General features: G+C 40.4%; 1 protein-coding gene and 1 non-coding gene across 2 annotated transcripts in view; both read right to left on the bottom strand.

Annotated features, from left to right (window-relative positions):
* CEP295 (centrosomal protein 295) overlaps positions 1-22,168 on the bottom strand; it is a 64,813-nt gene that overhangs the window by 17,025 nt on the left and 25,620 nt on the right. The window contains exons 10-18 of the mRNA XM_058185137.1: positions 19,592-19,825; positions 17,689-17,795; positions 14,714-14,902; positions 12,671-12,771; positions 11,550-12,534; positions 9,500-9,680; positions 7,931-8,083; positions 5,331-5,561; positions 1,502-1,608 (exon numbers count right to left, since the gene is read on the bottom strand). Coding sequence (XP_058041120.1) covers positions 1,502-1,608; positions 5,331-5,561; positions 7,931-8,083; positions 9,500-9,680; positions 11,550-12,534; positions 12,671-12,771; positions 14,714-14,902; positions 17,689-17,795; positions 19,592-19,825 — 2,288 coding nt within the window. The remainder of the gene's footprint in view (positions 1-1,501; positions 1,609-5,330; positions 5,562-7,930; positions 8,084-9,499; positions 9,681-11,549; positions 12,535-12,670; positions 12,772-14,713; positions 14,903-17,688; positions 17,796-19,591; positions 19,826-22,168) is intronic.
* Positions 208-289, bottom strand: LOC131200325 (small nucleolar RNA U2-19). The gene has a single exon (XR_009155590.1). It is a non-coding gene; the product is annotated as a small nucleolar RNA U2-19 (small nucleolar RNA).

Genomic DNA, 22,168 nt, shown 5'->3' with positions numbered 1-22,168 from the left:
TATTCAATTGTCAGTACATGTCAGGTTCATCACTGCTCAGAACAGTCAATCTCATTCTTGCTCTCCTCCTCTGTCCCATTCCCCCCTCCCTACTTCCAGCAAAATCCCCCCTTCCTCAGACTCCTTACACTCACACACTCATTCATCACATACACAAAAACTCATAAATCATCAAACACACAAACACAGGTTCAGACTTGAATTGCTTCCCAGAACAGTATATAAATCACGCACCACAGATCAGCTGATCATTTTAGTGCTCATATTTGGCTATTTCTCATCACAGAGCCACGGTGAACAAGAGGCTCTCAGAAGAATAGTAAAGCAATTCAAGACACTTTTAGGGCTATTAAATGATAAAAAAAATCTGTATTTTGTACTATTATAATATAAAATGCAATACGTCTTAGCTGTGTGTCTTTTAAAATGCTTTCAAGAAATGTAGCAGGTTTTTTTGGAAATGGCTTTCTTAATTAAATCGGAATAAAGCTTAACATTCTTTTAAATACGACCCTGTACTTCCATTCTGTTATTTACATAATGTCTGTCATGCCCCTGTCGGCGTCTCAATCCGAAGGGGAAGAGGAACGGCTGACAGGGAGTGAGAGTGGATCCATTGGCTGTGGAAAAAACTAGGGAAGAGCAAAGTCAGGCTGAACCGAGCAGGGAAGAGGTAGAACAAGGGAGAGGGGGTTCAGATGAAGACCAAGGCCAACCCCCTCCTCATCCTAGGCAGCGCAGGGAGGAACGGAGAAGAGAGCAATGTGGGTTGCGTGGCTTACGAGGGAGGAAAGGGACCTGATCCTCTTTACAAGACACAGGTGCTGCTGGAGTTTAAAAGGAAAGGCAAATGGGAGGGGTGTTTGTCAGGAACAAACGCTGAGTTTATCTGGTGTTTCTTGGAATCCTGGCGTCCTCCCAACTGGCTTGATTTACTGCTGTGCTACTTTACTTGTGGAATTCCTTATTTTGCTTGCCCTGCCGGATTAATTACCTTGTCTTGCCTTGGGATTTTTTATTAGAAGTTTTCTGCTGACAACATTTGGGAGTGAAGTATTGCCAGCCAAAGACTATGACAGGTTGGTGGAAGAGCTCTCTCCAGGCTGGAGAGTTGAAAGAAACATTGGGGGGCACAGTTGGTGATAATAAAGGGACTCATTTTGGTTCTGTGGCTGTGTTGCCATTGTGTCATGCCCTGGGTCATCACAATATCAAATAATACCATTTTTTCTGTATTATTTTTGCCATCTAAAAAAATATTTTTTTAAAAAAAGGAAAATTGTAATGGAAAATATAGGCAAGTTAAAGTGTGAGATGGAGCTCCTTAGAGCTTCTTATGTAACATGGAATGTAAAACATGAACAGTGTATCGTTCAGGTGACTTCCAGGTTCAGAGTACTAATGAGCAATATTTAAAATGCAAAGATTAAAAGAGAAGGAGATTGTTTAAAGTAAATGATACAATTATATAACATACTAAGCACTAGTTTCTATGACTTACTTGGCTGTTTGGCCTCAACGATGGATCAGGAGATGTAACTCTTCTTCCATTGTCAGTAGAATAATTTGAGAAATTTCGATCTATAGAAGTACATTCTTTGGAGTAGACTGGATATAAAAAAAGAGGAAGCAATGTGAAGCAGCTGGCAAGTGGCAAGTCATGATGCGCTCAAGTTTAACTCTAGGTGGTCACACAGACATACCATATTTTTCGGCGTATAAAACACACTTTTTATCCCCTCTAAAAGTGGGTGAAAATTGCGGTGTGTCTTATACACCGAATGTTGCTGAAGCCCCGCCCATCCACCGCCCCCCCCCCTTCAGCCATTTTCGGCCTCCGTGCGTCACGTTTTCAGCTTCCAATGCCCCCTTTTAGACCTGTTCCAGGCTGCAGGGATCGCTGCCGCTGCTGATCCCCGCTGCCTGGAACCGGCCAAAAAAGTGACATATGGAGGCCAAAGATGAGGCATGCAGCGGCTGAAAATGCAACGTGCGGAGGCGGCGATGTGCTGTGGTGATCCCTGCAGCCTGAAATGGGTCTAAAACAGAGCGTGCAAAGGCTAAAAACGGGATGCGCGGAGGCCAAAAACGTGTCACGCGGAGGCGGCGATGGGCTCTGGCAATCCCCGCAGCCAGGAGGCCGATCCAACCGCTAATCAGCTGTTCATGCTAAATCAGGCTGCGATAAAGTGCTGAAGCTGACCAGACTGTTGGCTGTTTGCTGCAAGGATGCTAGCCATGAATGAATACCAATGGATGCTGGTAGTTTTTCCTCCCCAAAAACTAATGTGCTAATTAAAACTAATCTTATACTCTGGAGTGTCTTATACTCTTAAAAATACGGTAACTCTATAAGTGACAGTCAACAATAATTGCAACATACAGTACATCTAAGCAATTTCAATTTGTCTTCAACCTCAATCCCATTTTGGCTGGGGAATTCTGAGAGTTGAAGTCCACACATCCTGAAGTTGCCACGGTTGAGAAACATTGCTTGAGAGCTCTGAGTGTTGTGTTCCTATGTTTACATAAAAAATTATCTACCGTATTTTTTGGAGTATAAGACACACATTCCCCCCCCCAAAAAGAGGGTAAAAATCTGGGTGCATCTTAAACTCTGAATGTAGCCCCGCCCAGCTTCTCAAATGGAGGTTTCAGAGACTGAAAAAAGCATCAGAAATGGAGCTTCAAACGGAGCTTCACGAAAAAAGCCCAAAATGAAGCTTCAGAAAAAAAAGCCCCAAACGGAGCTTCAGAAAAGAAGCTCCCAGAGCTTCAGAGGCTTTTTTTCTAAAGTTCTGTTTTGGAGGCTTTCAGAGGCAGAAAAACATTTTTTCTGAAACAGAGTTTCAGAGGCAGGGAAAAAATGCAAAAAGAAGCAAGGCACAGAGCTCATAACCAAGGAACCTGTTGCTAAAATTCACCTCTGGGAACAGCTGATTGGGAGTATTCCAGGAGACCAATCCACATGTAAATCAGCTTTTTTCTTATTTTCCTCCCCAAAAACTAAGGTGTGTCTTATACTCCGAAAAATACAGTAAATAGGCTTTAGAAATAAATGCAGGATATTCTTCAGAAATAGGGCCTTTCAACAATTTTGACTTACACTAAGGTAGACTAAAAAAAAAGTAATGTTTACCTAAAAAAAATGGGAATTAAAGGTATTACTTTAGTTATCTATTTACGTTATCTACTTACAATGGAAGAGGTAGTTCTGAACTTACAGCCACATTGAGCCCAACAATAACAATAACAATAACAACAACAGAGTTGGAAGGGATCTTGGAGGCCTTCTAGTCCAACCCCCTGCCCAGGCAGGAAACCCTACACCATCTCAGACAGATGGTTATCCAACATTTTCTTAAAAATTTCCAGTGTTGGAGCATTCACAACTTCTGCAGGCAAGTCGTTCCACTTATTAATTGTTCTAACTGTCAGGAAATTTCTCCTTAGTTCTAAGTTGCTTCTTTCTTTGATCATTGCTTCTTGTTCTACCCTCAGGTCCTTTGGAGAACAGCCCGACTCCCACTTCTCTGTGGCAGCCCCTGAGATATTGGAACACTGCTATCATGTCTCCCCTAGTCCTTCTTTTCATTAAACTAGACATTACCCAGTTCCTGCAATCGTTCTTCATATGTTTTAGCCTCCAGTCCCCTAATCATCTTTGTTGCTCTTCTCTGCACTCTTTCAAGAGTCTCAGCATCTTTTTTACATCGTGGCGACCAAAACTGAATGCAGGATTCCAAGTGTGGCCTTACCAAGGCATTATAAAGTGGTACTAACACTTCACGTGATCTTGATTCTATCCCTCTGTTTATGTAGCCCAGAACTGTGTTGGCTTTTTTAGCAGCAGCTGCACACTGCTGGCTCATATCTAGATGGTTATCCACTAGGACTCCAAGATCCCTCTCACAGGTACTACTATTGAGCAAGGTACCACATATACGGTACCTGTGCATTTCGTTGTTTTTTTTGGCCTAAATGTAGAACCTTATTTTTTTAACAATATTTTTGTTGTTAAGTGAGACATTTGTTAAGTGGGTTTGGCCTCATTTTATGACCTTTCTTGCCACAGTGGTAAAGTGAATCACTGCAGTTGACAATGTTAAGTGAATCTGGCTCTCCCATTGACTTGGATTGTCAAAAGGTCGCAAAAGGGGATCACATGACCCTGAGACACTGCAAACCGTCATAAGCCTGAACCACTTCCCAAGCATCTGAATTTTGATCACATGATCATGGAGATGCTGCAAAGGCTGTAGCTGTGAAGAATGGCCCTAAGTAACTTCTTTCTGTGCTGTTGTAACGCTGAATGGTCACTAAGTGAACTGTTCTAAGTGGAGAACTATTGGTACAGGTAGTCCTTGACTGACAACCCTTCGTTTAGTGACCCGAAGTTAAAAACACAGCTGATAATTGTGACGTATGACCATTTTTCACATAACTGTTGCAGCCTGGTCATGTGATTAAAAACTCGGTCGCCAGGAAACTGGTTCATATTTGACACGATCCTGTTTTGCGACCTTCTGAGAAGCAAAATCAATGGGGAAGCCAGATTCACTTAACAACTGTGTTGCTAATGAAACAACGTAACAATGATGGCAAGAAAGGTTGTCAAATCCCGCAAAACCCACTTAATTGGTTCACTTAGCAACAAACATTTTGGGCTCAATTGTGGTCATAAGTCAAGGACTTACCCCGTGCTAGTATTTATTTACAGGGAAAATTACTGTCTTCAGTGAAATCTTTTGAAGAATTCATCCACTATATTCTTATTCCCCTTTATCGAGATTTTACTTTTGACTGTACCAAGTCCTTGCACCAGTGGTGAAATTCAGTTTTTTTTTACTACCGGTTCTATGGGCATGGCTTGGTGGGCGTGGTTGGGAAGGGTACTGCAAAATCTCCATTCCCACCCCACTCCAGGGGAAGGATATTGCAAAATCCCCATTCCCTCCCCACTCCTGGGGAAAGGATATTGCAAAATCCCCATTCCTACCCATTTGCCAGTTCTCCGAACTACTCAAAATTTCCGCTACCAGTTCTCCAGAACCTGTCGGAACCTGCTGGATTTCACCTCTGCCTTGCATATCTATGAAGAGCGGAAACCGTATAACCAGTCGTTGGAGCTTAATTGCTTTCTAAAAGCAATGACAATGCTCATTAATTTTCCGTGGCAGATTACAGAATATTTCTAAAACATAGAAATACGGGCATGGATATTTCAGAGTGTTCATTTTGATTACCGTTACTGACTTGATAAGAAATTTAAACCCACCACCGCTCCTGCTGAAAAAGGAACCGGTCTCTCAAAAGGGAACTTTTCTCACCTGAGTCATACAAACCATTAGCTTTCCATGTCAATTCATCATGGCATGATCCTTGCATACTCCGCGGGCTTTGGCCAAAATCTAATTCTTTATCATCAGCCATAGAAATAGTTCTCAGCAGATCTATTTCTTCCTGTAAAGACTCAATTGGGCTTTTTCCAGGCCACAGTTTATCAGTTTGGGGAGTGAGGAACATATCTCCAGTAAGGTGCTCTTTGTATCCAGAAATTTCTGTAGCAACAAGGAAAGGTGTATTAGAAAACAGCTGTACTTGCTGTTCAACTGTCCCACTGAGAGTAGACATATTCCAGATCCTCTCCTTTAAAAGTTTCCACTTAGGGTGACTTAGGAGGCATATCCCTATGGAACATTCTTCCCCTTGAGATACATTAAGACCTCACTAAATGTCTATGGAGATTTTCAGCCATCCAGGTCATTGTTGTCCCAAAGTGTTCTGTCCTCCTCGCCTCCTTCCGATGATGGCTTAATTAGCCAGCACTATCAGCTCTGGCAGCAGAATAGCCAGCGTCTGCCAAGAGCCTCTGTTATCTTCCACGACGCTGGTGAGTCACCCAGGAACAAACGTCAGCTGAATCAGTGGATTTGCCTGTTACAAAGAGACACAGCAGCTCTCGCTGCCTTTTATATCCTGTGGGGTGTGGCTCCATGACTCAGCACTTCCTAGGCCTGCCCCACCCTTGCTTCTGTTGTTCCCTCCTCTCCTGCCTACGAAACCTAGGGTTCAACCAAGCCTGATTGCCGTCAGCTGGGTCTGCAGGTGTGGCCTGGGGGGGGGGAAGAGTCAGGGGATGGAGGCCTCGTTATCTCTTCTACCTGGCCTGTTTCTGGCTCCTGGAGCTGAGCCAGGGAAGCCGGTGCTCCCAAGTTAAGTCCTGACGGCCCTTCCCCCTCACTGTCGAAGTCACTTTCTGGCAGCAGGCCCGGTTCCAAGTCACTTTCTGGCAGCAGGGCCGGTTCGGGGGGCGCAGACACAACACAAAGGTGCTTTTATCAAGAGGCAACTTGGACTTTCTGCTTTTTCTGTGAAGACGTTTCGCTTCTCATCCAGAGTTGAAGAAGCTTCTTGGATGAGAAGCAAAACCTCTTCAAAGAAAAACCAGAAAGTCCAAGTTGCCTCTTGAAAAAAGCATCTTAAGACCTCACCCTTTTAAACTTCTGGAAAGCCACGAAGAGCTGGCTTTCTCCCCAGGGCCTTCATAGTGAGGTTGGAGCCTGGATGTAATTGGATTGGGCATCTGGGTTCTCTTGCCTATTGTACTGTGTTGTGTTTCGTTAAATTATTGTATTTTTATTACTCTTGTTAGCTGGCCAGAGTGGGGTCTTACAATATAGGTAATCCGGACAAATCTTTTAAAACAAACGAATTGTCAAGCACTGGGGAAATCAGGAGATTCAGGCAGTTCAAATGAGTATAAAGATTTATTGCCAAACTGAAGCTCTTGACAAGAATCTGGCCAACTGGCGGTTAAAGGAAATGCACGGGAGATAATAGAGGCATTCAAAGTGGGCTGGACTTAAATCTCTTGCAGGCGCACAGGGACTGGTGACTTATGACACATTTGATCCCTCCCTTGGGGTCAGCCTGGTCATTTCCTACAGAAATAAGCAAAGCTATATTTTGCAGCTGTTCCCCTGTAATATTTTGTGTGGTAAAAACGGGGTTTTTATGTTTGGGGTTTGTTTTAAAAACTAGTTAAATGTTGCTTTTCACAAGTTGCCAATAGTGTATCTATGCCAATATCTTATGAATGATACATCAGTGATCTATCAACTATCAATAATATATTGTATCTTTTTTTCTTGTTCTTGACAATCAATAGGACTAATGAGAAAACGAAGAAGCAGGAGACAGATCAAGGTATCCTAAAATGTGCATCATAGCAAGGCAAAACTGTCTTTTTTCCTAATCTAAAGGGGCATTTTCTCATGGACATACACAAAGCTTTTACATAAACAATCTTCAAGCTACCACTAAGGCACAATAACTGTACTGTAGAACTCTGTATCAGAGTTTGCAGCAGCAATCACATCCAGAAAGCACACACAGGTAACTGATTCAGCAGGATTCAAGACTTCTTTATATACATAACAACACATGAAATAAATATATAATACCAACAGCAGAGGAGAGAATGGTTTCCGTTTTGATCCAGAGTTGCAGACTAGTTTGCAGCTTTTGCACAGACTCAGAGCTGAGCCACGCCCAGTCTCCAAACTGTTTCAGTTTCCAAACAGTCCCCATTGGCTGACCTGTTACCATGTCTATCCAAACAGTCCATGTTGGCTGACCTGTTACTATGTCTATTCCAATCTATGAATATTCATACTCTGACAATAAGTCACAATGTCAATCTGATAAAAACACTGCCCAGGTATTCCAAAATGAGCTATGTTTAACATCAGGCAAGTTGAAGGACAGGAAAGAAATAGGAAGGGTAGAATTGAATTGAAAGAGATATTGGTGATCTCTTCCAGGGTGCCCATTCCACAATATGCTTTTGCAGTTCAATGAAATGAAGCAAGTTCTTCAATACAGAAAGAGACATGTTTTTGATTAGCGTTACACTGTCATAATTCACCTGTAGCGGAAAATCTGTCGCTCCTTGGTGTGTCAAGTTCTTGTATAGCACTAAGTTCATGCTGCTTCAAATCGAGTCCTGGTTTTATTTTGACCAAAGGTGGCTTTGAAAGTCTCTGTTTCTCTTCTCTAGACCACATGCTCTGAAATTGCCCTGCAAGGTAAAAATATGTTCAGATCCAGAATTGATTTGACAAAGTAATATAGAAAGTAATATAGAAACTTGAACTGTGGACTGAGACTTTCCCAGTTAAATATATATTTTTGTGTGTGAAGAAAGCTGTTCTCCCTGCAATATAAGGATAACAAAATTGATGTGTGTATCTATGTGTATTTACCCATGTAGTATGGCTGTAATATTATTATTTATCCTTATTATCTTCTTTCTTCCCTCCTCTTATTGGTATGATGATAATAATGATGATGCTATTGCTTTGCATGAGAGTTTCTGCACCAGAGATAAATTTATCATCAGCTATAGAAATAGTTCTTAGCAGATCTATTTCTCTCTGTAAAGATTCAGTTGAGCTTTTTACTTTTACTGGACTGTAGTTTATCAACTTTGGTAACAAGGAATACATCTCCAATAAGATGCTCTTTGTATCCTGAAATTTGACACTCATTCATTCCATCATTCATTCATTCAACCATTCCTTCCACCGTTTGTTCATTCATTCATAGATAGATAGATAGATAGATAGATAGATAGATAGATAGATAGATAGATATAGATAGACTAACAGACAGACAGACAGACAGACAGGAAGAATTTTTTATTGGCCAAGTGTGATTGGACACACAAGGAATTTGTCTTGGTGCATATGCTCTCAGTGTACATAAAAGAAAAGATATGTTCATCAAGAATCATAAGATACAATACTTAATGATAGTCATAGGGTATAAATAAGCAATCAGGAAACAATCAATATCAATATAAATTATAAGGCTACAAGCAACAAAGTCATATAGTCATAAATGGAAGGAGATGGGTGATGGAAATGATGAAAAAATTAATAGTAGTGCAGATTTAGTAAATAGTTTGACAGTGTTCAGAGAATTATTTGTTTAGCAGAGTGATGGCGTTTGGGGAAAAACTGTTCTTGTTGTCTAGTCGTTTTCAGGGTAGGAGTTGAAACAGTTTATATCCAGGATGTAAGGGGTTTTTAAATATTCATTCATTCATTCATTCACTCACTCACTCACTCACTCACTCACTCATTCATTCATTCAACCATTCCTTCCACCATTCATTCATTCATTCATTCATTCATCCATTCTACCATTCCTCCATATGCTGTACTGACTGTGAAGACAAAAGTGACAATGGTCTGACCTAAACTCAAACCATTATAATGTATCTCCAGTGAAATTGTCTGTTATGAAGGCTCTTCAGTTTCAAAAACAGACCATAATGGAAAGGAAATTGGACAGGACAGGGTTACTGAGCTAGAAACACACATTTACACTTGTCCATTTCCATCAGAAGAATCTCAGCCAAAATATTTAAGAAGAACCAGTAAAACAAAGAAAGCAATCCAACACCCACCACAACATTCAACAAGCTCTTTACCCGTTTGTTCCACTGAATTCACTTCTTGAAACAAAGAATCATTTTCCGCGTGGTTGTTCGTATCATCGAAGTGAACCTGCTTCGGGTTGCCATCTTCTGCTTCGTTAAGGAGGACACTCAGCAAATTGAGGCTGTCGGGTTTCGCCTCTGTCATATCGCTGCATGGTCTTAACTGCGTAACCTGTAAAAAAGAAAATGACGTCTTTTCTGATGTAAATGTCCAATGTACTGAGAGTAATGTCTGATCACACAAGGCGACTTTCCTTCATTCTATAGCCATGTTGCTAAACCAGGTTTGGGTTAAAAAAATCATCCAACCTTCTCGAGACTAAGAAGATGGTGGGTTTTATTAGATGAACCTCTAGTTGTTGTTTTTTAAAATGTTCAAAGTTTTAAACTTTGAGTATGGGCAATTGGATGACCATAACACATATAACCGTGTCAAACTCAAGGCCCACGGGATGGATCCGGCTTAGATCTGGCCCGCGGGCCCACCCTGGAAACACTGAAGGACCAGCCTGCAGTGGCTCTGCCAGTGAAAACAGAGCTCGGGTGGGCCCCATGCAGGCCTCCCAGGCTCCATTTTTGGCTGTGGCAGCCTCCTACAATACTCTGCCAGTGAAAATGGAGCTCGGGAGGGCCATGCACCTCACCCTGTTTTCACTGGCAGAGGGTTGCAGGAGGCCGTCACAGCCGAAAATGGAGCCTCAATGAGTGACATCAAGCTGGCCATGACTATCTTGGCCACTCCCCCCACCCCCAAGGTCAAACACAACCCTGATGTGGCCCTCAAATGAAATCAAGTTTGACACCCCTGCACAAGTATACATAGCTATCTCTCCAAGACCTTCAAAACATTTTAAAATATACAATGGATTTTAAAAACGCTTCAAATTTCATGGGCAGCGAATATTGTAAAACCTGTGATCCTACATCAAATCTTTTGAAATATTGGCAATTTTGGATTTTGTTTGAAAACATTAGTGCCCCACATGTAACACAACACCCACTACTGAAAGAGTAACCGACCCTGGAGTTAAAAGATAGTTGTTGCATTTAACAGAATTACATAAGAAGTGGTTCTAGGGCTGAAAGCTACGCGTCACATTAAATTCCCTCTGCTGATTTGTTACTTAACTACAACCTGTCTTTTCTGACGGTAGGAGAGAGAAAATGCACTAAAGGTAACCAGTTTTTCAAAAATGCAATGGATAAGATAGATAATTGCTTCCAAAAAGTTAAATTTGACTGGAAGTTAACTTGGAAGACCAAGGAAAATGAAATTTCCCTATTTCAAAATATCCAGAAATTGCAGAGCAACTGAAGTCAGCTTTTCAATTGAGCAGTAGGGGCCAAAATTGTGGAAACCTTTTAGGAAAAGTGTATTTTTGAGGTTTGAAGGCTAATAATACCACTTTTTGGGGAAGTTTTAAGATAATCCTATTCCACTGCTGGAATGTCTGGGAATAGCCCAGACCTTAACCCAATGGAAAATCTATGGAGCTGACTAAAGAAACTTGGTAGTCAGAAGTGACCCAGCAATAAAACCCAGTTAATAGAAGCCATCATTCAACCTTGGTTTCACATTATAACAGCTGCAGAACTAAAAGACTGGTTCACTCTAAGATGTTGTAAGGCTGTAATTCATACTAAAGGTTACCCAACTAAGTATTAACTGACATGGTGATAATTTTTGTGTATCTCGTTTTTTTCTAAGTGTTTCACTTGTCTTCTTTATACTGTAACTGCTATTCTAATAACAAATCCTTCATAAAGGTTATTGCATTACATTCTTGATTAAATTATCTTTCCATTGATATATAATTTTATGATATTACACCCCCCCCAAAAAAAGTGGTGCTATTAGCTAGGTTTTAGAAAATATACTTTTCCCAAAAGGTTTCCACAATTTTGGCTACTACTGTATGGAGGACCCATTAGAAGCAAATGAGAGTTTTACATGTCAACTAACAATGGAAAGACAACTTAGAAAGGACAGTTTCTCTTTCAGAATTACCCTGATGAGACACCCTTGTACTAAAAAGCCTACCCGTTTAATAATGTCTTTTAATGCTTCTTGCTGTTGCTCCATCTTCTGCTTCAGCTGGGCATGCCTCTGGAGCAGCATGTCCTCTTGTATTTTCTGGCGAAACAGAAGGGTTTCCCGCTGCTCATCCAGGCGTTCCTGCAGATCTTTCAAGTGCTCCTGCTGAACTTCAATGCTCTCGGAGGAAGCCAGCAGGTGGTCTCTTAACTCTACTATATCGGAACAACTGGACAAAACCTCGTGTCCCTTTTTCGATGCCGAGGGGGACTCCTGGATGCCCTTGATCTGAGCTGTTATGGGAGGCGGCGAGGAAGAAGTCGAATGCAAAGGGAGATGGCGGCTCTGGTTCGAAACTGTGTTTATCCTATTCTCTCCGGGAATATCTTGGTGCTTTAAGAAGGTTGGCAAAAGAATCTTTTCAGCTGGAGGTGTGTCAGGTGGGAGTGCTTCAGACAAGAGGGTTTCTGAAGGCCCCCGAGCATCACCTGCAGGTAAAACGAATTGGACATTTGGAATACGAGCAACAGGTTGGGTGGTAGCCGAGGTAGCCTCAGGTTTTGGCAATAACGATCCAGACATCTTGTGAAATTCCAATGAATGTGCCACAGTTGTTCCCAATACATCCGGTTCATCTTTCTCTTGATGTGAAGGGGATCCTGGCGCCAAATGAAAACATCTTTGATTTACCTGCATTTGCTTTTCAGAATCAACCGTGGGCTGAGCTTGCCCCTGATCCTTGTTTTTCTGCCACGATGGTATTGGTTCTGGAACGGAAACCTTCTCGGGTGGCTTGTAAGCCGTTGCTTTAATTGCCTCTGGTTGATGCAACTCCTGTGCTTGTGACAATGGATCAGGGAAGGAATTCAGGTGTGCAAGTCTGTCTACGGGATTTAACAGCGCCCTGGAAACTGACTGAAATCTCTGTTGCAGTTTATTCTGATATTCTTCCAATTTTCTTCTGGCTTCATCAACTGATTCTTGATGCATCCTGAAACAATATGCATATTATTTGATCAAAACAGAACAGTATTCTAAGTATCAAAGAAAAAGTGCTATTAAGCAACCCCAGAATTTATATTTTGACCCTTCCAAACACCAAAAAAAAATATCAAAAAAAATCCCACCTGTTTTGCACCAACAGACGTTGCTGACAATCATGAATCCTCTTTAGATGGTCATCCTCTTTGGGGAAAAAGGATCCCTGTGGCTCCAGGGCAATGTCAGTCTAAAGAAAAATTAAATTAAATTAAATTAAATTAAAACAATTAATCAAACCGGAAACCAAGTAACTTCAAACACTATTCAAAAAAATAATGCATTGCAATAGATCTGTGGAGAAATATAATTTTTCTGCCAAAGCAATTTCCTAAAGCAAAGTGAGGTTGGCTCCATCCCGGTTAATTCTTTGCAAGTTTCCTGAAAACTAGATTATGCCATCAAGCGTGGGAGTCCCAAAGAAATGACCAGTTGCTGAGGTGACTCCAATGCGCCAATATTTGTTGTCCTCTTCTTGCTTTGTAATAATAATTTTAGTATTTTTAATTTGTTAATTCTTTTTATATTGTTTTATGCTTTTTTATTGTATGCTGCGCAATCATGACTAATGGGCAGCTATATAAATATTATAAATGAATGCATGTGTAATAAATTGTCACAGCATACAATATTCTTGGGGAATGTTCCAGTGAGCAGGAAACTTACTTACTTACTCACTTTCCCATTCATTCATTCAATTTCTATAGTCGCCCATCTCAGTCAATGACTCTGGCAGCGTAGAATTCAAAAAAATATATTACAATTAAAATACTAAAAATAACAAAATAAAAACATTCAAAATAAATACACATAGCAGCCAATATACTTGGCCAGTTAGTAAATACAGCCAGCAAACAGGTGCCTTAATGCAGGGGTCTGCAAACTTGGCTCTTTTAAGACTCGTGGACTTCAACAAAGCTGACTGAGGAACTCTGGGAGTTGAAGTCCACAAGTCTTAAAAGAGCCAAGTTTGCAGACCCCTGCCTTAATGGATTCAGCACCCTAGGCTCAGAAACATAATAAAGCTTCCTTGATTGTTACATTATTCCATCCTAGTTTACATTGCAAGTTTCCATCTCTCTTTATTAAATTCTAATTCTAGTATATCCCAAAGAACGGTTTAAAAAGGCAGGTCTGCTGGAAATGCACTTATTAGGTTATTCTTCCCCATCTAATGACAATATCACAAAGTTTAGCAATTCTAGTTCATCATGGGAGGCAACAAATTTTAAATACTGACTTTATTAGGTTTTTTTTAATTTAAAACTTTCTTAATATGAAGGCTCTAAAACTAATGTTAATAATATACTAAGTATATATGCCACCCAATTCCTGGTGGGTGTTGTGACCCAGGCCCAAGTAGGTATTATAATCAGTTCGAAAACAAACAGACTTTATTAGAACAGCTGAGAATTAAACTCATTCTCAGTGTCGTCCAAACTAATTCAAAGTAAATTCTTCATAACACAATTCTTCATTCTTATCACCAACCTTGGTCTAATTAGGCAAACTACCAAAGGCTTTTCTTGGCAAAAGTTCAGAAGCAGAAGATGCCAACAAGAAATAAATGCAGCAAGACAAGAAACAAGTCTAGCAATGTTGTTTTCTGACAAAGAGCAAAAGAACCATAGCTAGTCTTTTAAGCCTTATGGGAGGGGCCAATTATCGCTTGGCCTTACTCTTGAGTCATCCTCTTTGCTTGAGCTGCTCTTGCCTTCTGGCAGCTCTTCTCATGCGTGCACTAGGAACAGGCTCCTCCTATTCCTCTGCCTCTCTATTGTTAGCCTCTGGAGGCTCCAGAGTCAACACATCACTCCCCAATGGCGCTGGCCCTATCTCTGCCTCCGATGCAGAGCCCTCGTCTGGGCCTTCCCAAGCCTCCAAGATTGGCCCATGTTCTTCTTCAGCCTCATAGTTGTCCAACTCCACTGCCAGCTCCGCAGGCTGCTGGTGGACCACAACAGTGGGTGCCATGAAACTCGTCTGCAGATGCACTAGAATCCCTGGTTGTCTTGTCAACTCAAGCACTAGGCTTACAAAAACCTTGTCAAATCTGGCCACTACTTTATAAAATTACCATGAGCACGGAAAATAATCTCTACGACCCCATTATTTACTTGTATGACTTGTACCTTGTATTCTGCATCCTGTTTCTGATGCACAACAGAATCAAAAACATTTTGTTCTGTTTGACGTTCTTGTTCTTTCTTTTCTTGCTCTGTCTTAGCTTCCTGCTCTTGGTGTTGCACTATGGCCTTCAGAAAATCAATTTCTAGTTGTATTTTTCGCTCTGTTGTTTGCTGCAGTTGTTGCTCAGCAGTCTAGTCAAATAAAGAGTAGCCTTATGTTAATGGCAGGAGAACTCAAGGTTTCTCCAAATAATACATGGCACAAATGTTAAAATATATTGCTAGGAGAGCATTAATGCTTTTTTTTTAACCATTATTCATCCAGATTCCCATCTTGTTTTAACAAGAGACTACAGGAGACTTGTATATAAACAGGCAATTGTTACAGATAGTCCTTGATTTACAACTATTGCTTTAATGATAGTTCAAAGTTAGGATGGCACTGAAAAAAGTGACATGGCCCATCGTCAAAAGTTAGGATTACTGCCTCACCTTGCAGTCATGTGATCACAATTGGGATGCTTGGCAAACCAGCTCAGATTTATGACAGTTGCAGTGTCTTGCGGTCACTTGATCACAATTTGCAATCTTCCCAAATGACTTCCCACAAGTAAAGTCAATGGGGGAAGCCTGATTCATTTAAGGGCTGCAGTGATTCACTTACAGACCATGGTAGTAAAACAGTAAAATCCAGTGTGATCACATGATGCCTCATTTAGCAACAGTGTTGCTTAATGACAAATTTTCTCCTTCCACTTTCATCTCCTTCCACTTATGACTGTATGACTGTAACTTTGTTGCTTGTATCCTTATGATTTATATTGATATTGATTGTTTCCTGATTGTTTATTTGTAGCCTATGACTATCATTAAGTGTTGTATCATTGTTAAATCTGTACCCTATGACTATCGTTAAGTGTTGTAAGTGTTGTACCTTGATGAAGGTATCTTTTCTTTTATGTACACTGAGAGCATATGCACCAAGACAAATTCCTTGTGTGTCCAATCACACTTGGCCAATAAAAAAATCAATTCAATTCTATTCTATTCTATTCTGGACCCAATTGTGGTCATAAATCAAGGACAACCTGTATTGCCTTCATCTTTTATGACAGTGATGCGCAAAAGATTTGGATTAGCAACATTCAGTTCCTTTAAAATAATTGTTTTAATTTAATTAACCTACAAATTAAAACATATGTACAATTCAAACAAAGCAAAATGTAAAAGACCTAAATAAAATTTAATCGAATTTCATAACGCAAGTGTTATGCCAAAAACAAACAAAAAGAAACCACACATAGAAATACACAGCTTGGCTATGCATTGTTTATATTTATAACACATTCATGAATTATGGGAAGAAATCTTATGAATTAAATATGGCTGCTTAAATCTGATCTCTGCCTATAAAGCTTGACTTTTGCACTTGCTAAGCTTGCACGATCATGACTTTTCAAATGTGTGGATGCCGATTTATATGAACTAATATTCATTGTTTCTTCAAGATCTGTGTGGGCTTCTTTCTTCGCTTATCTAATATTGCCGAATGGATAAAGGTATCTGCAGGCTACTTTAGACTGCTGTTGGATTAATTATTAAAGGGTTTAAATATTCCCTGCTTAAAATGTAGCTGTTAAGGCAGTTTTCCTGAAATAGGAAATCACAGGCATTCCATTATAGGCAACTTCCGTTACTAAGGAACCCAAAGGATGAGGCTATCCCTCCCTTTCATGTCACTTTTAGATTACAGGAAAACCGCCTGGCCTGATCCAGTAGAGTCATTATCTTCACCTATTTAATATTTGTATTATTAAGGTATTATTTGGTATTTCCATTTTTTTTTATTTTTGAAGAGTTCTGTGCTATTGATTCAAACATTCAATATTTGAGGGGGTCCTTCCAAAGGACCAAAAAGAAGCAATGGTTGGAAGCCATTGAGAGAAGCTACCTAGAACTAAGGGGAAATTTTCTAACGGTGAGAGCAACCAACCAATGGAACAGCTTTGCTTCCAGAGGTTGTGGGTACTCCATCACTGGAGGCTTTCAAAAAAGAAACTGGACAACCACTGGTCTGAAATGGTATAGAGTAGGGGTGTCAAATTCAATTTCATTGGAGGGTCACATCAGGATTGTGTTTGACGGCCAGGGTGGGCGTGGCCAGCTTGATGTGACTCATATTGAGGACGTCTGTGGTGGCCCGAGCGCTCTGCCACTGAAAACGGGCTCCTGAGCTCTGTTTTCGACTGCCATAGTCTCCTGCAACCTTCTGTCAGCGGAAACGGAGCTCGAGAGGGCTGCATGTGGCCCTCCTGAGCTTCATTTTCACTGGCAGAAGCACCACGAGCCAGTCCTTCGCTGTCTTCCAGAGCGGCCAGATCTAGGTACCCTGTGGGCCACATTTGGCCCTTGAGTTTGACACTCCTGGTATAGAGTCTTCTCCTCCAGCAGGTGGTTGGACTAGAAGACCTCCAAGGTGTCTTCCAACTCTATTATTCTATGTTTCATACAATAGTATTGATAGAGGTAAAACATATCACTATATGAAAAATACTATGTCTTCTGCAGCCCCCAAAACAGGAAAAAAGGGAATTAACTCAATTGGAAAATAACAGCGCTAAATATACCGTATTTTTTAGACTATAAAACGCGCTGGTGTATAAGATGCACCAAGATTTCAAAGAGGTAAGCAAGAAAAATAAGTTTTTGCCCTCCCCGGTCCACAAGAGCACTTTGCAGGCCTCCTAAAGCCTCTGCGCACTATGTGTTTTTGACTTCAGGAGGCCAAAAATGGCTGTATTCAGTGTATAAGACGCACCAACATTTCCACCCTCTTTTAAGGGGGGGAAAAGTGCGTCTTATACTCTGAAAAGTAAGGAAATTCCTAATCAAAGTAACACTTGAAGTATTTCAAATATGAAATCAAAACAATCTTACAAAAACTCTGAATACATTAATATTGCTAAAAATTGTTGTACCTGTGTGAATCTTTCTAACTCCTTTCTAATTTTAGTGGTTTGCTCTTGTGCTTGTTTTATAAGTTCGTTTTCAGCAACAATGGTATGGTCCAATACTTCTGGAAGCTCTAAAATATATAAACAAATATTAGATTACAGATAGTCTGAATAATTTAAGCAAAACATACATTATTAAACATTTAAAATGGTAGCAGAATACTAAAATATAAAGGGATTTACGGAGAATATGTTAAACGGCATATAAACGCATGTAAATTCTTTATATATAAAAGAAGTTCACCATATTGAGGTTTAATAATTTATACTTCCAATTTTTCTTTATAAAATCCAATTACAATGCATCAACATTCTATACTTTCTTTTTTTACTTCTTCAAAAGTCTTTGTGAATCTAAGTTGCAGAAACCCAATTCCTTCCCACTGCAGCGTTAACAAACTGGAGATGCCAGTGGATTTCTTTGGTTTTTCTCTTTAAAAAGTCATTATCATTATATGTCTCATGACTCCATATTCTTTCTAACGTTGCCCCTCCTGATCACAAGCGACAACAATAGACAGTTTGAGAGTAGAATCAGATTAAATACACCGTGGACTCATAGAGACCTTCCAATACATAAAATTTTAGACACTCCATTTCTCAAGGAAACCAATTTGGAACAGCATACCACTGTCTTACAATCTAGATCAGGGGTGTCAAACTCGCGGCCCACGGGCAGGATGCTTCACGCGATGGCCACGTCCACCCAACCACAGTTTAGTGAACAGGGGTGGAGTCACGATACATCACGTGATGGCGTCAGTTTGACACCCCTGATCTAGATGAAGAATGGGGCTTAAGATGGTGACATTTTTAAAGTAATGATAAAAATAGAATAAGAGATGGAGTATTAAGGATTGAAAAATGATATTATTTGTTAATAAGCGTGACAGAATTATAAATTTGATGGATTACATAAGACATTATTTTGAAGAATAATAAGACCTAAATTGACTTTAAATTTAATATTGGTAGTTGGACTTTCGTTACTGATATATTGGAAGATGCAGCACTGCTGATTGGACTAATTTTAATGGACTTAAGAAAGAAAACAGAAACTTTAATGTACTCAAAGAATCTACAAGAAAGATATACACCAGAATGGAAAATTGGACTGATTACATTTAAATCAAATTTATTGAAGTGTTAAATAGTTTAAGAGTGATTGTAAGAATTTTATTGTATTAATGTACTTGTTTATAAAGGAAAGGGGAGTTAAGGCTTCAAAGGGAGAGAAGAGATTATGGATTATGGTTTATTGGTGTAATTTAGCTTATGATTGATAGATGCAATAACCTGTATTTTGCTCTGGGAAATCCTGGGGGTGGGGTGGGGGAAAGGGTGGAGGGGAAGGGGAAAGGGAGAGGGAGGAGGGTGGGGTGGATGGGGGGGAATTAAGTGGTAAAAATTTTTGTAAAACTTTTTCAATAAAAAAAAAAAAGATGGTGAAGTTTTTAATAACTACAACCAAATGCATCACACAGATCCAACAAAACCAGTTACGGGAATGCAGTTGCCCCGAAAAATATGGAGCCACCTGAATAGAATCAGGAAAGGCCATGCCAGAATTAAGGCAAAGCTCTTTTAAGTGGGGAATGGCTGAGAGCCCACAAGGCAACTGTGGTGCATCAGAACAAAGTATATAGCTTGAGCACATAGTTCAATGTCCCCTCAGGAAATTTCAAGGCGCTGGCACAGCCACCCCAGAAGCAGTTAGATGGTTAGCGTCCTTAGCTATTGAATTAGAACATCTATCTCACTGCAATTCTATTTGACACTTTATTTTGCCATACACTAAATAAATCAATCATTATGGTCAGTTTCTCAAGTCCGATGTACAGGCAAATTAGGGATAAAAAACCTGTACCTTCAGAAGGTTTAGCAGCAGGATCCTGCTTTGATTCAGGTTCAGGCACAGTTGCTAATCCATCGGCTTTTTCTCCTCCATTAGAAATGGTCCCCGACTCAATTGTCCCAATGTCACTTTGAACCTCCGACTCACATCTTGATGTCCAATTGTCTTTTTGATTCCGTATCTTGTTTAGCAACTTTTTTAGAGCTAGCTTTGCCGGAGGCTGGGATGTCTTCTCCACTTTACTATCTAAAAAAAAAAAAAAGGAAAAGGAACTGCAATTGTAATTTGAAAGCAGCAATGAGAAGCAGCAGCAGTAGCTTTCTGGCCGTAGTTATTGTAAAAATGAATATTATATCAAGTTGCTTCCACAATACATTTAAAAACTGTTCTTTTTCAGAAAAACTGCCTTAACAGCTGCATTGTAAGCAGGGAATAATTACCATATTTTTTGGACTATAAGACACACTACCTACCCCCCCAAAAGTGGGTGGAAATGTATATATATATTTTATAGAATGAATATTGTGGCAGGGGGAGGGGGTTGGTGTGGTGTGGTGCTGATCAGCTGTTCTAGGTGGCGGGGATCACTGCCACTGCCTATCACCACCTGTTTGCACCAATTGGGCGGCGGCAAATAGGAAGTGGCAAATGGGCAGCGCCAAGTTGGCAGCGCCAAACAGGCCGCAGTGGTGGCAAACGGCTAGTGGAGAACAAGACCCAGAGGCTCTTTTTCCCCTTGTTTTCCTCCTCTAAAGCTAATATGAGTCTTATAGTCCGGAACGTCTTATAGTCCAAAAAATAGGGTATTATGGATTTTATTCTGCAGTCCTTAAATACTGCAACTCACAAAGCTACAGTAGTGGCCAAAATTGTGGAAACCTTTTGAGAAAAGTGTATTTTCTAAAACTAGTTAATAACATTATTTTTTGGGGGGCGAGTAGCACCATAAAATTATATATCAATGGAAAGATAATTTAATCAAGAATGTAATGCAATAACTTTTATGAAGGATTTGCTATTAGAATAGCAGTTATAGTATAAAGAAGAAAAGTGAAACACGTAGAAAAAAACGAGATATACAAAAATTATCACGTCAGTTAATACTTAGTTGGGTAACCTTTAGCATGAATTACGGCCTTGCAACATCTTCCCATGGAGTGAACCAAGTCTTTTAGTTCTGTAGCTGTTCTAATGTGAAACCAAGATTGACTGATTGCTTTTATTAACTGGGTTTTGTTGCTGGATTGCTTCTGACTAAGAAGTTTCCTTAGTCGGCTCCATAGATTTTCAATTGGGTTAAGATCTGGGCTATTCCTAGGCCATTCTAGCAGTGGAATAGGATTATCTTGAAACTCCCAAAAAAGGTGGCGTTATTAACCATCAAACCTCAAAAATATACTTTTCCCAAAATGTTTCCACAGTTTTGGCTACTACTGTAGTCACAAAAAGATGAATGCAAACCGCCACAGCCATATTATGGGCATTTTAAATAAAACTTGGGTGAATCTTTCAGTTCAGAAGGATTTCTCCCAAATGCACAGCTTAGGTTCATAGGGTATTGGCAGAATTCATACAACGTGCTAATCCATACGCCCTACTGACCAAACAAACAGTATCACAAATTATGCTATTTCATGAATCAAACCAAGTGTGTATGCTAAGCCTTGCCGCCGTGTTGTCTAGTACTGCACAAGATCCAACTGGCTCAATTTTAAGCTTGATCTCTGCTGACCACCTGGCCACATCCGTGGAGTTTTCTTGGTAACTATATGGAAATGGTAGTCCAGGGTATTATCAAGATTTGACAGCAATCAGTTTCTGAGCAGGATAAAGTTGTGGGTCAACTGAGCCGAAAGCATTGAGGCCAGCAAGAGCCATGCAGTCAGATAGCTTCCTGCACCATGGGAGCAGAATCGCCTTGGCTTTCTTCCTATTCAGCTGACTGGTACGAAGCACTACCTTGGCAAAGCTGGGAAGGCCCCGCTTGTATTTTCAATGGAGCTTTGTTGCTGTCCCACTAACCTTTTAAGCACCTCCTGCATTAACTTCAAAACAGAGGAACCCTGTGCTTTATTTATTGATTTTATTGAGGTTTCTATCCTGTTTACAAGGGATGCGGTGGCTCAGTGGCTATGACGCTGAGCTTGCCGATCAAAACTTCGGCAGTTCAGCAGTTCGAATCCCTAGTGCCACCTAACGGCGTGAGTTCCCGTTACTTGTCCCAGCTTCTGCCAATCTAGCAGTTCAAAAGCATGTAAAAAATGCAAGTAGAAAACTAGGGACCACCTTTGATGGGAAGGTTCTGTGGGACTTTGGCATTTAGTCATGCTGGCCACATGACAATGGAGACGTCTTCGGACAGTGCTGGCTCTTTGGCTTTGAAACAGAGATGAGCACCGCCCCCTAGAGTCGGGAATGACTAGCACATATGTGCGAGGGGAAACCTTTACTTTTACCTTTATCCTGCTTAACTAAGAACATAGCCAGTTGTCAAGCATGGGTTGTAATCACAAAGTGCTGGATTGCAACCTTTGGTTCTTAGCAATAACTTTTACAATTGGTTCACATAAACTGGCCTGAATTGACCAG

Source organism: Ahaetulla prasina, chromosome 5, assembly GCF_028640845.1.
Source record: "Ahaetulla prasina isolate Xishuangbanna chromosome 5, ASM2864084v1, whole genome shotgun sequence".
NCBI classification, from domain to species: Eukaryota; Metazoa; Chordata; class Lepidosauria; order Squamata; family Colubridae; genus Ahaetulla; species Ahaetulla prasina.
The sequence above is the reverse complement of the archived record's forward strand: the minus strand, read 5'-3'. Positions and strand labels throughout refer to the sequence as shown.